At 41.1% G+C, this 15,733-nt stretch overlaps 1 protein-coding gene across 3 annotated transcripts in view; it reads right to left on the bottom strand.

Annotated features, from left to right (window-relative positions):
• Nucleotides 1–15,733, bottom strand: part of trappc9 (trafficking protein particle complex subunit 9) — a 233,699-nt gene that overhangs the window by 131,724 nt on the left and 86,242 nt on the right. For all 3 annotated transcript variants that reach the window (XM_026155948.1, XM_026155951.1, XM_026155950.1), the window contains one exon: nt 4,352–4,470. In XM_026155948.1, coding sequence (XP_026011733.1) covers nt 4,352–4,470 — 119 coding nt within the window. The remainder of the gene's footprint in view (nt 1–4,351; nt 4,471–15,733) is intronic.

Genomic DNA, 15,733 nt, shown 5'->3' with positions numbered 1-15,733 from the left:
TATCCAGGTTAGCAGGTGAGCTAATGTTAAATAACTTTAGCCAAAACAGAGCAGCTCAGGGTCAGATGTGACCCCCAAAATCAATAATGAATTCAATGTCCTTCTGATGTTGGCTGTTCTTGTCCCCTCGACGCTGATCAAATTCCAGTTGGTAGAGGCTTCGCTGGATAAAACCGGGTTTTGTCTCACAAACATGAGCATATCTGCTCACGCAAACAAATTTCTTGCCAACCCAATGCAGCAGCAGCTAGCTGGGTTGCTTGTTCACTCTACTTCCTGAAGCCACATCATCCTTTGTTTCCTACCTTTATGCTGGAATCTGTCTTGTACTGTGAGCCTTTGTCCTATGTAATGTATGTTATGTAATGTATGTAATTGCTGTTCCGTGTTGATGCTACGGGGTATTAAAGTTGCGTAAAGCATGTTTAAATTTCAATGTCCGTCAAGAAAGTCTGAGATGTTACACGCCAAACTTGACCTCTATGGGTGCTTTTACACATATATCCTCCTGTTTCTGCTTTGATTTTTATTTGAGTCTACTTAGCGTTTACATTGGTGACGTCATACAGAGTGCCTGTTTTAGGGATGGCGTCCTCTATCATCCTGTGTCAAGGGGTGAAATCAAATTCTTTTGACTGACAGTAAGCCGTGCAGCTCATGAACCTTTTATGTCCCCTCTCTCTGGTGTCATAACGAGGTCAGTGATATGAAAGAGACTATAAAAACAAACAGCGTACATGTCAATATAGATCTGTATATTAAAGGAATACATTTACCTGATGGTCACCACTACTGATCTAATGGCTTAAGCAATCTTTTTCCTTTTTACTCAAAATAAACCAACTGGGCTTGACTGCTCCTTACAATCAAACAGATTTATTACTATGTTAGCTTGTTTGCTAATACTAAAACAACAAAGCTGCTCTCATAAAATCTTGTGGTTTGCCATTAAAGCTTTAAAGCCAATGAACTTTAGCAGAGTGCACTTGAAAACAAATCAGCTGCTTCGTTTTGATCAACGTGGAGTCGGTACGAGCAAATTCTGTTTCTGTCATTAAGGAACCCACCCACATTTCTGCATGTTTCAGAGCTCATTATTATATAACATGTAGCAGAAGCTGGGGTAACGTCCTAGGGAAAGTATTTGTGCTAACCCCTTCCAAAGCCAAAGAAGTCGGTGGGTCCAACTTTGGGTGACGGATTGTTGTGGTGTTGTACTGATGCTGGCACTCTTATTGTTTTATTTTGGTGGAAATGCGTGAAACAGACTCTGGATTGTCCACTTTTACAGCAACGGTGCCTCTTAAGCAGTCCATACATGGTCCACACCCGATTTTGACTGAAAGCTTTCAAGACATACAAACACACAGCTTGTTAGAAAAATCACAGTTAATATTGGGTGTACAGTCATCCAAGAATGATAGAATCCACTCAACCCAACTTATTTGCTGGGATGTTGAACAATGCCATACCTGTTCCTCCCTTGTACGTCAAAATGCATTAAAAGTGTGCTGGGTCCTGTAGGTTTGAGTCAAAGTGCTGAAAACAATACACCCTATAACAACAATGAGTCATACAGCTGCAAACCCAGAATACATTTGCTATAGCATGCAGGCATAGGCGTCTATTGTGCACACAGTGAAATGAATCACTCTGGTGTCTACTGCATGTCCAACAATACATCTACAAGAAAGAAAAGAAAAAGCTCACGTCCTTACAACCTGCTCAAAGGCAGAACTCTAGCACGACCAGAGTCTCTTTGTAATTGTCTTTTTATGGAGGTTCGTGCACCATATTCTGCTTTTAAACCCAGAATCAAACTCTGCCTCTAATAAGCCTAACCACCGATTAAAATGTCCAGCCCATCTTAAACAATGGATATTTAACAACTTATCCAGCAAATCCAAAAAGAGTTTTACACACACGTGATGGTTCGAAGCCCCGGCTATCCCATGGGAAACTGTTTCGAGGGTCTGGGGCCACTCTCTGGTAATGTGGTGAACCCACTGAGATGGGATTGGCAGTTTCCGCAGGCAATGCCTAACCGGTGCTATGGGGTTTGGTAGGTGGAAAGCCTGCTATTTCTTCATGAAACGGCTATGGACTCACTTTGTGTTATCGTAAATTTGACAAACCATGGGTTTGCATTTATGGGAGGGGGTGTTACGGCCCTAGCAGGGCCTCTCTCTCTCCTGAGGATGCCTGTGTGGGAGTGTCCCACTACCTCCTGCCCGAGGTGCCACCTTTCCCTCCTGTACAGCTGACTCCCATCAGCAATTAAAGGTATTTAAGCCCAGAGCAGGGTGAGCTCTGGGCCAGAGTGCCATTTGTGTGGGTACAGCTAGTGAGCTGAGTGTTTGTGGTGTTTCCAGCTGGTGAGCTGTGTTTTGTGGTGTTTCCAGCTAGTGAGCTGTGTTTTGTGGTGTTTCCAGCTAGTGAGCTGTGTTTTGTGGTGTTTCCAGCTAGTGAGCTGTGTTTTGTGGTTTCCAGCTGGTGAGCTGCGTTTTCCTTTTGACTTTTTTGGCATTACTGACCAACGCCTGAGTTTTGTTTGTGTTACTTTTATGGTGATAGCGGCTTGTCCGTCTCTTTTAGTTGAATTACTTCAATAAAACTATTTCATTTTACTGTTTCGCCTCCTTGACTCCTTTTTCTGACCCGGTCACTTTTGTTACTCCCCCCTCACCGCCTAGACCCCCCCAGGGGAACGTAACAATACATAAAACTCTGTCTAGGAAGTACAGAAAATTAAAATAGAATTTTGATAAGATGTTCTCTCTGAACAAACTAATATTGCAGCTGCTTTTGACCTTGCACTGCAGATTATCCAAACCATAAACAAAAAGGCTCAAAACACAAAGATATCCTGTCATTTAAATTCCAGCTCCATATTTTTGTTCTTTGTCTCTGCTGGAGTTACTCTGCATGATCCCAAATAATCCTCATGCATCTCATCCTGGGCACTGGTGCAGTCCCTCAGTTCATCCCCTGTCTGAAAAAAGCTGTTTACTTTCCTTTCCCCTCCCTTCATGCCAGCTCGAACAACAGGTGGGTGGGGCCTCTTTGCTCATAGCTAAAGCTTTGCATCTGAGGTGAATATATTAGGAATTTCTTCTCTCACCAAAAATTGAAACCAAGGGTTTAGAGCAGGCTGAAGCCTGAACGCTGGTTAACAGGAATTATTTATACATACACCAACCTCATTTTCTTAAATTCTTGGCCATGTATGATATGAGCTTCAACTATTAATAATTGTATATACTTAATAAAAAGATCAAAAATAGTTTACATTTTGTTGTAAGTTTTTTCTGTTTAGATGGCCATTAATCACACAAAACACACAAAAAAATATAATAAGCAGTTTTGCATTATACAGTATAACCAAATCTTTACATTAAGTTAAAGAAATATAGTATAAAGCACAATATCCACTTTTTGTTCATCTACGATCATTTGGCCCAGTCATTTTTTCCCTTTATAAGATAATGTAAGTGCTAGACAAGTCCTTGCAGAAGCTTCTAAGTTCACCAAGGCTTAGACTATGAAAAAAGGTTTTTCTTTTTTTCCCCCTCCCAACAATTAGTCATCATCCTATCAAAGTTTTCAATGGAAAAGGTGTGTTCGGTAGCACATCTGAACATCAAACAAAATAGGTTTTCTCTCTGGATGATTCATACAGGACAAAGCTTTCACAGGTATTGTGGCATTGTGACTTTCAAAGGCAACACAATGCAGTCTCCACACTTGCAGGTGTCTGCTGTGCTACAGGTGAACCCTCAGCAACTAGACTCAGTCAGACCGCCCATTTCTACCCTTCAGATACCCACAAGTCCTCAGTGAAACTACATCCCCTGCTGATCCTGTGCATTCTCATTCTGCCGGTCTCCTTTCCACCACTCTTTATTACCTAGTCTAATTTATTCTCCTGTTCACTCTTGCTATTTTTGTACAAAAACCCAAGATGTTCCCCTCGTGTCTACAGCTCAGATTCAATGAGCAGAGTGCATCAGGAGCCAAGATGTATTACCATCCACATAAACACACTGCTTCCACAGACATTTACAAGAAAGTCTAATTGACAGTAAATTGTGCAAAACCATGCACACACAGTATACAGAGCTATTGGTGTGAACAGGAAGAGAGACAGAGGCAAAGTAAGAAAGTAAAGAAACTAGCCAGAGATACTTATCATTTGAGAAAAGGTGCAGTGAGATTGGACAAGGATGAAAATGGATTTTCACTAAACCATACAACAAGCCAGAAAGCACAAGAAACAGACTGTTTGCATTTTGAACTGAGCAAAGGTTTCCTTTCTTCCCCACGCACTTCAGAGAGGCTTTTATTTAGTCACCTTAATGTGGCTGTACTCAGCCTTGCTGGACTCGCTGCCGACGGGCTTGGTTTCAGCCCTGGGTTTGAGGACTTGGCGGAGGGGACTGGAGATTGGTAAGCCCGTCACACTGATTCCATCTGTTGACAAAGCACAGCAAAACACAGTCAGAAAAAAACAAGAAACCATTAAATTGAAGTTGGCAGAGCATTTGCATCATTTGTGGTTCGAGTATTTCTACAACTGTTGGGTATCATTATAAAATATCGTCGTCACTCCTGAGGTTCCTTCATGGGGTAGTGCTTAGAAAGCTCAGAAAGACCTAAATTAGATCTGATGCAAACCAAAACAACTGTTTAGTTTTTTTAAACTTTTGACAGACAATTCACTCAGCATGGCAGGTCTACAATTTCAGCAGAAGCCAAAACCATGAGGAGCAACACTTAGTACAGAGACAGTTTAGAGGCTAGTCTTTAATTAAGACCCAAAAGAAAGAAGTGCAGCTAAAATGTTAAAAGAATTGGTACCAAACTATGTGTGAATTTTCTCAAATGTGAACTGAAATCATAAAATGTATTGCTAACTAGTAGTAGTAACTATATTTTACAGACTCTTGCACATATATAGTACCTTGCCGCATCCCAGAATACAATACAAAACAGACCACAGAAGCGTTTTAGCTCAATCTTGCAACGTGAGCCTGATAGTTGGTCTGGATCGAGGTTGGCGATCACCAACGGACCAAACACACCAGGTGTGAAAACAGCCCTGGTCTAATCTGTTAGCATGATTATGTTCTGTATGTGGTCCTGTAAGTGAGGCCTAATTCCAATCTGTCAACTATATGACTACGACTATATGACACACAACATAATTATAAAGGGGGACTCTGTTTCAGACGTATTCAGACGAAATCTTTATCTAAATCTCTCACATTTCTTCATTCTCTTTTTCTTATTATTTAGTTTAGGCAACTTACATGTTCTATAAAAGGTCCTAATGTATGTGTGCTGCTTCCTCACTACTGGACTCTCACTTCCCTTTCTTGCTGTTAATTGGCTCCTGGTGGTCCCTCCAAAAAGCCAATGGGCGAAACCTGAGCCCCCATCAATACTCTGCATGGGTTATTTTATAGGCTAAGTTGGTACACCTCTGATAACTGCCAGCACACAGCTAAATATTAGTAATACATATTTCTGCATCAGTTACTGTAACTTGCACACATGCTCAAAGATAACTAACTTAATCAGGACGGCAACAATTAGCATGAGCACGACTCGGGGTCAGACGAAATTAGTGGGTACCCTGAAACTAACACACAGTGATGAACCTTTATAGTTATGCTGTTCCGAAAGGTCTTGATTAACCTTTATGTTCATTCTGTAAGTTCTAGTGTGTAGTGCTGTCAGCATATATTGCATTACACTGAGAGATCTAACAATTTCTCTGCTGTCACTGACATAAAATCATGTCTATACACAGCAGAGGTTTACCCAATGATACAAAATATCAGTGGACTTTATCTCAGGCTGCTGTTATCATTTTTCTTATCAGATAGCAAACATAGTTCATCTATTGCATCACAATTGCTCTACGGCCTATCTGATTTTCAAACTTTTAAATAACAGAAAATCTGAGATCACTGGGTTTATGGTACTATTTTGTGCATGAGGATATGAATGAATGATTTTATGTCCATGACCTGAGAGAAGCAGCATGGACACAGAAGCAGCTGCACAATCAGCAGCTGTTAGGCACCACCAGAGGGGCTGCTGCGCTTTGAACTCACTGAAACAATACACAAAAATGACGCCCACAGCTTAAGCTCTGACGTCAAAGGAATCATGTCACTCTCCGACGTCAGCAGGATAAAAAGCCCTGCAATTTCCCCCTAGAGAAGGGAAATTACCGGCCTTTGCAGCAGCTTGGGCTATTGGGTTCATGATGGACATATTCACAAACTGTCCAGCTCTAAAATAGCTACATAGAAAACCGTTCAATAGAACCACATGGAAGAGGACTTCTGTCAAAGGGACTTGCTTGTACTAAAGGATTACACTACTGTGCTGCTAGAATTCATTTAAGTGAAAATTTGGATTATGCTAAAAATACAACAACAACCAATAAACATGGATATGTTGCATTTCCGACTAACAACTTGGCAGGAAAAACAAATGAATATAGCCGTAACAATTGTGAGCAGATGAGAAAAAATCTTAGTAAAAATAGCAAGAATTCATAAACGGTAGAAAGAACACACAGATTTCCTTCTTGCATATTTTTTTGATGAAATAAATAAGAACAGTTTGTTCAAACACACATCGGACTACAAACACGCACATTACCAACTCCGGAAGACGATCAAAGCAGCCAAACGTGAGTACAGGGACAGGGTGGAACAACAGTTTGACAACCCTCGGAGTATGTGGCAGGGACTAAACACGATCACAGACTTTAGAGGGAAAACCAGCACACCGCAGACCACGGCCTCTCTGTGTGAGGATCTAAACGTATTCTACGCTAGATTCGACACAGCGAACACCATGAGACCGGACAGTGTGCGCACCGCGGATGACGTCAGTGCGCACACTGTCTGAGGAGGATGTGTGGAGGTGCTTCAGGAAGGTGAACGCACGCAAAGCTACTGGTCCGGACGGGATTCCCGGCCGCGTCCTCAGGTCATGCGCGGCTCAGCTGGCTGGAGTGTTCACGCACATCTTCAACCTTTCCCTCTCTCTGTCTGTAGTCCCAGCCTGCTTCAAAATGGCCACCATCGTCCCTGTACCCAAATCCTCCACCATCTCCTCATTGAACGACTGGCGACCTGTAGCCCTGACCCCCATCGTAAGCAAATGCTTCGAGAAGCTGGTCAGGGACTTCATCTGCTCTGCACTACCCGACTCACTGGACCCTCTACAGTTCGCATACCGCCACAACAGGTCCACTGATGACGCCATAGCCCTGACACTACACACTGCCCTGTCACACCTGGAGAAGAGAGACACGTATGTGAGGATGCTGTTTGTAGATTACAGCTCAGCATTCAATACCATCGTTCCCTTGAAGCTGGACAGGAAACTGCAGGATCTAGGACTGAGCAGCTCCCTCTGCAGCTGGATCCTTAGCTTCCTGTCTGACAGACGCCAGGTGGTCAGACTGGGCAGCATCACCTCATCCCCCATCACACTGAACACTGGTGCTCCACAGGGGTGTGTACTGAGCCCTCTCCTGTACTCACTCTACACCTACGACTGCACAGCCACTAACAGCTCCAACATCATTGTGAAGTTTGCGGACGACACTACAGTGGTGGGTCTTATCACCAACAGTGATGAGACAGCTTACAGGGAGGAGGTCAGCGCCCTGACCCACTGGTGTCAAGACAACCATCTCACCCTCAACGTCGCAAAGACAAAGGAGTTGATAGTGGACTTCCGGAGGTGCAGAGAAGTACACACCCCCATCACCATCAGCGGCACTGCTGTGGAGAGAGTGAGCAGCTTCCGGTTCCTTGGCGTACATCTGGCTGAGGATCTTACGTGGTCAGTACACACAAACAAAACAGTGAAGAAGGCGCAGCAGCGCCTCTTCTTTCTCAGGAGACTGAAAAGATTCGGCATGAGCCCCCGCATCCTCAGGACCTTCTATCGCTGTGCCATTGAGAGCATCCTCACTGGATGCATCACCACCTGGTATGGCAACAGCACCGCCTACAACTGCAAAGCTCTCCAGCGAGTAGTGCGGTGCTCTGAACGGATAATTGGAGGTGAGCTTCCCTCCCTCCAAGACATCTACAGGAAGCGGTGCCTGAGAAAAGCGGGGAGGATCATCAAGGACTCCAGTCACCCCAGCCATAAACTGTTCAGACTGCTTCCATCAGGAAGGAGGTTCTGCAGCATCCGGTCCCGTACCAGCAGACTGAGAGACAGCTTTTTCCATCAGGCCATCAGACTGCTGAACACGTCATAGACACCTCAGCTTCACTACTGGAACTTCAACATTATGCACTCCACACTGTATATAAATGCCACTTGTTTTGCACATATTCAACTCTGTATATTTTATATATTTTATCATTATTATTATTATTTTATTTTATTTTTTTACTATTTAATTTGTAAAAATGTGTATACACATACACACACACACACACACACACACACACACACACACACACACACACACACACACACACACACACACGTAGGAAAATATTTAGTATACACATCCAGAAATGCATACACTATTATATATTGTACATATATTTATTAGTTTCAGGTTGGCCATTCTTGTATTTTGCTCGTTTGTGTTGTTGTGTTTGCACATCTCTGTTGCTTGTGGGCCTCGCACACAAGAATTTCACTCGCATGTGCTGTGCCAGTGTGCCTGCACATGTGATGTGACAATAAAAAGTGATTTGATTTGATTTGATTTCTTTCGTCTCCAACTGCAGTCTATTTTAAATAAAGGCCTGATTCTCGATTCGGAACGTGTTAGTAAGGACCCAGGCACTTTTTGAGAAAATTCTCAAACTAATTAATTATCCTCTGCCCACCTGCTGCAGATAAAGGGGACTTTGATCTAACCAGAGGCTTCATTTAGATACACCTACAATAACAGACTTCTGGGGCCACCTGGGGGCAACAGAAACAAGTTGAGAACACAACACTGATTTACTTTATCATCAACTTTTATCATCAACTTTTATTGCAAACAAGCTGCTTATTTACACATCTAACAGTTACACTGTTATTCATTTGGAGTCTCTTTTTTCTGACCACCTGGCAAATGAAAGACAAATAATAACTTGAATCTGGAGAAAAATCTTTTTTTGCTCGACTGTGTTTAACAGCTGGTAGGTAATTGCTTCTTTCTGCAGTTTTGTGCTGAATGAGGAGCTTTTTTCCAGCCAAACAAGAAAGTTGCACCTTATTACCGTGCAAAGTTACTGTCGCGCTGTTTTCACTGCGTTGCCACATTACCACAATAATATGTTTGAGGTGGGTCTAATATCATGTTCTGTAATAAATGTCAGGTGAAATGCAACTTATGTGTGAGTAATTGTATTTTATATTATTGAAGAAAAACTAATTATCATATAATACTGAAGAAAAAAAGCAGAACCAACTGTCTCCTGCAGTTATTAGAGCCAATACTGCATATTCTGCAGGACTCAGATACAAGGCTACTACTGCATTAACAAAGAAATGAATGATTTATCTTGCTGTAATTAACAACCATAAGTGATATCAGATGGATATTAGCTGAACTACTAAGCAGAGATTTCACAATACCAGCAATTTAATAGCTGGTAAAAAATACCACCAGAATTAAGTAACTCAATACTCGCCCACCAAAAATGGTGCTTTTGTAAATGAAAGCAACAAACCTAGTTGCCTCTTAATGTTAATACAATGGTTAGCACTGTTGCCGCGCAGCAAGAAGGTCCTGAGTTCAATTACACCATCAGGCCAGGGACTTTCTGTGTGGAGTTTGCATGGGTACTCCGGCTTCCTCCCACAGTCCAAAGATATGCAGTTAGTGGGGATAGGTTAATTGGTTAATCCAAATTGCCCATAGGTGTGAATGCGGGATTGAATGTAAGCGCGAATGGTCACCAGCCCTGCGACAGACTGGTGACCTGTTCAGGGTGTACCCCGCCTCTCGCCCTATGACAGCTGGGATAGGCTCCAGCGCCCCCCGCGACCCTGAAAAGGATAAGCGGAAGCAGATGGATGGACGAGGTATTACAATGGTTACACTATGACAGCTCAAATATTAGTCACTGCAAATATATTTGTTATTTGTAGTTATGCACTCACTTACGCTCTCCCCGAATTTGCTTGGCTCAACTGGTTGTAGGAGCTGTGTTGCAAACAGGGAATTTGCAGACTGTCCTCTGGTGGACACACTAAGCCACGTCAACAACCTTAACATGATCTCCTCCATACCTGCTTCATGCCCTGGAGGACGGGGCTGTGGCCCCCCCACACCCTCTAGCAGATCATTACATGAAGGAACCTTTTAATACAAGCGCGTTCATGCTCACAGGTTTACACACGGGTGCTCACACACACACAAACTACACCCTTTTTGGCTCCTACCTTAAAGCACACTGTGCGCTGTCGATATTACATGCTGCACAATAATGTTTAATATTTAGTATTTACTGTCATATTCCCATAGACCATGGTGATGTTGTTTATTATGTTGCTCTTTTTTTTTTTCTTCTGCTTGTTTTCTCTTTTTTCTTTCTCAACAGGTGATCCAGGTGATTGATATTTGTATTTTTTGTCTGCTTATTTTGTTGTTTTTTGCCCTTTATCACCGTCCTTCTTCTCCACTGTTTCTCTTTCCCTCTTTCTTTCTCCCCTTTCTTTTCCCCAGTCAAGTCTGTCCCGTATTTAGCAAGTGAAAATACAATAAAATAAACAATAAAAGGTGAATCAAATGGACCATTATGGCAAGGCTGGGATGGTCCATTTGGTAAATTAAATCCGTTGGGCATCTTTCTTCGCCTTTAGACAATAATTCTGATGGCAAAAGAGCCAAACGGGACAGGCAAAAAAACAAAAAAACAAAACAACCTTAACATGGCTGAAAAGTGTTACTCCTGGGGTTTTTTTTGTTTTGTTTTGTTTTTTTAAATCAACCTTTTTCTGTTTTTAAATGTATTTATCAGCTGTGTCAGCTGGACAGATTGGCAAATACCTAATTTTAGGAAAAGAATAAAAAATCAAAAATCATTCTGGCTCTACTGCTCAACTTTAAATATCTGAATACATGACGATCCCAGTCTGAAACGAAACAAGTTCCTTGTGGTTAAAATATCCTACAAATAAAGCAGAACAATTGTTATGTATATGAATATAATTAACCATGAGCCCCCCACCCCAAAAAAAAAAAATCATCACATTGTCAACTGGCATTAACAGTTAAGCCATCTTACTAAAAACCCCAAACAGTGGATTCATCTGGACATAGAAACGCTGACTAAATGTTTTGCTAAAGATTCAAAGCTGACTGGTTGGCTGACACAGTCTCCTCCTATTTACTCATTTGCTATATCCTGCTTTTTAATAGGTTAGATGTACATGCAGGCATAAACTCTGAGTGCCGGGGAAGGACATGAACCAAAAGTGACGCTTGTAGGACTTTATTAGTCGAATCCAGCTTTATGATACACAGTCTCTTTCAGGAGACACACATGACTCGCCGTGTCCTGTGGTAAAGTGGGACCGTGTGAGTAATCAGTGTTGTGATTAACGATGGCACCCCTCACAATCATCACCTCCTTTTTCACCCACCTTCCAATCAGCATCTGTCTCGTTGCCTAACGGCCTCAGGGAAATTCAGGTGAACTCAGCATTTTTATCACAGGCGGCCTTGCTGCCAGTGTTTAAATAGAGGGGCAAAGATTGGGAGTGTCATTTCTGAAATAAATGGAACATTATTAGCAGAGATCTAGACGTCCATGAAATGCAGTGATGATAGGTCAGCTGCACTCACCTTTACGAGGCTTTTTCCTACAAGACAAGTATATCTAACAGATTTTGAAAATATGACCGTTACATTAGAATCTTTTTCAATTGGTCGTTCAGAGGAAGAACCATCAAGATAATGGAAAATGCAAGTCAAGCACTGCTGGACCCGATCCTCATTCAATATAAACTTTAACTGTTAAAGACCGCAGTGTTGATCACTGTGTTTAAAAGCGTTCTGTCACATATTGTGTATTTCAGCATAGTTGTCTTTTCTGGACATCACAATTCATGAAATTCAAACTACTGTGGCATATTTTTCAATGCAGCTGATAAACTTGTTATTATATGCTGCTCAAAATCTAAGATAATAAAAACATCACAGCATAACAAAGTTAATTAAACTGTGCAAGACGTAAAAACCACTGTGAATCCATTTGACCTGCTTTAGTAAAAAATGAAAGTGACCACATGGGAACAGCAGAAGCAAGAGCAAGACAACCCCCAGAAAAAAGGAAGTGGATTTGCTGACAGCAGCCCCAGACCATTGTTCTCTCTTCATCTCTCCTGACTGATTTTTCTCCAGTTTTACTTTTTATTATGTTCTTGTCACTACTGTTAGCATGTGATGATACATGCATGCCATTCAGGGTGCAAAGGTCATGCAGGATGGCACATCTAAACATGAAATAGTAAGGTGTTCCAAGCCTCCCAGCCCAGTCCCTATCTCAAAGGTGTAGAGGACATACAATGATTACAATAATCTCCAGCAGGCTAGTTCCTGACCAAACTATCAGAAACATGCAGATGAGGGTGGCATGAGGGCCTGACATCTTTTAGATGCACCTAAACTCACAGCCCAACATCCTGGATTTTGTTTGACATTTTCCAGAGAATATCAGAAACAACAGGTTCAGAGCCCAGTTCTCTTCATAGTGATGTCCAGACTAAACACATGTGACAATGAAAGAAGAAAGTCGAGCTGTCAGTTGATGCCCTGAAGCTCAAGCGCACTTAAGTTTTACAGCAGGACAATTATTTGATATACACAACAGCAAGTCCACCTCTGATTGTTTAAGTCTGGAGAAGTCTAGTCAAAGTCTGGACTAAAATCTGATTGTGATCCTTGCACATGCGCTTAAACAAGCTACGCCTGTTCAAAAAGTCTGCAATGTGGCTGAATTAAAACACTTCTGAAAAGAAGAGTGGGCCAAAATTCCTCCAGTGATGTAAAAGACTGATTAGCAGTTATCGCAAAATGTCAAAGAAGTTCTTTCTCCCAGGGATAGGTATCACTTAACGTCACACAGAGTCAGGTAGATTTGTTTTTTTCCTCTAATAAATGACGTAATCGTTTAAAAACTGTATTCTGTATTCCCTGGGATTATCTTTGTCTAATATTAAAATCTGTTTAATGATCTGAGACATGTAAATGTGGCAAATATGCAAAACACTTAGTTTAGAGCACATAGTTTAAGGCTTAGGACTTATGACTTTACAACAAAAAAAATAGTCAAGAAAGGGGTGAGGCATTGAGGCATCCCTCTGCAGAACCAATATGGTAATTATATATAGTAGAATGAACACATATTCCTGTTAAATAAAAAGACCACAAGGGAGGAAATGGTAATTCAAAGCTTCAGCTATGGAGTCTTTCAGGATCATCAAACCCACAACCTGATCTCTCCTTGATCTGAGGTGGAAGGTGGGACCTTGATTAATTTAAAAAGTTGACACAGTCTTGTAGAATTTAGTGGAAGTAAGACTAGATGACTGTCACTAGATGATAATTTGATTTAGCTTTCCTAATCAGGCTAGTGCAGACATTTCTTTGTGGCCTAGAGAAATCTTCAGGGAGAGACCTTGGATCGTTCTTGTGCTTTATCTCTGCTGTTGATGGCAATGAAGACTTGTGAACAGAGCCAAGTATTATATCTGCAACTAATTCTATTTTTAATGGGGGTTCATAAGATATAAAAACATTAAAAGTTTTGAACATTTAAAGTTTTCCAATTGCATGGATGGATCAGTAAAAGAAAATACAATCAGTGATAAGTTGTAGAAAAATTTATATTTTTTTGTGTTGGTAATTTGTGCATAAGATTAGGGGATTGTAGTTGATAAGGCAGTGATTGGACTTTTTAACAGTGACATTAGCAAACAGGGTATTTGTGGCATCTTTTAGTTTTTTTATTCATTAATGTTAAGAGGATTTTTTTAGATTTTATCTGATATGTTTCTATGAGTTAAAAAAAAGATGATGTCTGGTAACATGTGAGGGAAAACAGCTAGCGATCAGAGCTGTTTCCATATTTATCAAATTTAGACATAGTAGCATAGTATTAGCATACATAGCAGTCTGACATAAAACTGCACATCAAAAATAAGTGTGCATGTCCAAACATACAAACACACAGTCAAACATGCATAGTTTGACATACAGTCTTACTTTCATCCCTTCATATGTACACCTCTGTACACTATGAGAAGAACAAAGACCAAAATGAAAATGGAACAGAGAGATTAAAGAAAGCCTAACCTATAAAATTAGTTTTGAGCTGTTATTTAAAACAAAATGATTCGACCAACCTGACAGACTGAGGAAGACTGTTCCAAAGTTTAGGAGCTACAGCCTCTAAAGAATGGTTCTCTGGTTTTAACACAGGTGCATCAAACAACTGAAGACCCCGATCAGACAACAAGAGAGGCCAACTGCTGGGGTCAGGTCTCATAGCTCTGCTACAGCAACAGAAGCTGGGCCATGTAGGGCTTTACATGTTATTAATAAAACTTTAGAATGAATCCTAAATTTCAGCAGAAATCAGTGAAGGGCAGTAAGTATAAGGATTCAGGCTACAGCTAGTTTTTGATAGCAGCCTAGTTGCTAGTTTCTAAACCGGGCTTACGGGCTAAGGAGGACAGTGAGACACACGTATAAAGTCAGTTAAAAGCGTACAGCACGCTAAAAACATCACAATCTTCACTCACTAGATTTGTCTTGTTGCGACTTCTCTCTCTTCCACAAAATTAAATTCCACTTGGGTCTCCGCTTTGATACTTTGATACATATCTATACCGTAAATAAGCATCTGCAGCTGATCCGAGTAGGACATCCGGGGAGCGTTTCAAACACAGGAGCAGATCTGGGAGCAAAACATCCCCTTTTCTTGGCTCTTTGTGTACATTAAGTTAACTTGCCGATGACGCCTGTGAATTTTTTAACTATGTATTACCTCATTTGGATTGATTTATTTTTATAAAGCATATAAATGCCTCCACATTTAAACTGAAAAACTAATTTTAGTTAGAAATCTAAGTGTCAAAGTGACAAAGATCAGGGAATGCGTGAAGTGATTAGCGATCACAGTCACTAGGATTTGATAGTATATGAGCTGAAAAGAGTGGAGTTGTTTCTTTCTCCTCCCTCATGATTTCATGAGACAGAGACCAATGTCCAACTTTGTTTGTTTGTATTATTTCAGAGTAAATTCAGCTTCTGTGAGACACCTTTCCCAAAGATTGATTACTCTTGTAGCTAAACTGAAGGATTAAGGTGGATTTCCACATCTTTTTGAAGGGAGATGCTTTTACAGCTTTACAATATTTTTTAAAAGCCACCTCTAGCAATGAGAGAAAGCAGGTTGCAAATGTTTATAAATGCTGCTTTGATTCATCAATGATATGTATCAAGATGAGAGTTATATGGAAACCTACATAAGATTTATATCAGGAATTGATTCATAGCATAATACCAACTCAATAAAACCTCTTGGATATTGGTCAGCTAAGCAGCAGAGGGGATTGCTAATCCTTTTCAGCCGCTTTGGTATTAATGAAATTAAGGGCAGGTGCACTAGAGGGGCAACTATGAGACAACCCCCCCAAAACAGAAATGGATTTACAGGTGAAGGCCACTGAGAGT

Source organism: Astatotilapia calliptera, chromosome 22 (genome assembly GCF_900246225.1).
Source record: "Astatotilapia calliptera chromosome 22, fAstCal1.2, whole genome shotgun sequence".
Taxonomy (NCBI): domain Eukaryota; kingdom Metazoa; phylum Chordata; class Actinopteri; order Cichliformes; family Cichlidae; genus Astatotilapia; species Astatotilapia calliptera.
This window is presented reverse-complemented; position numbering and strand designations above follow the sequence as displayed.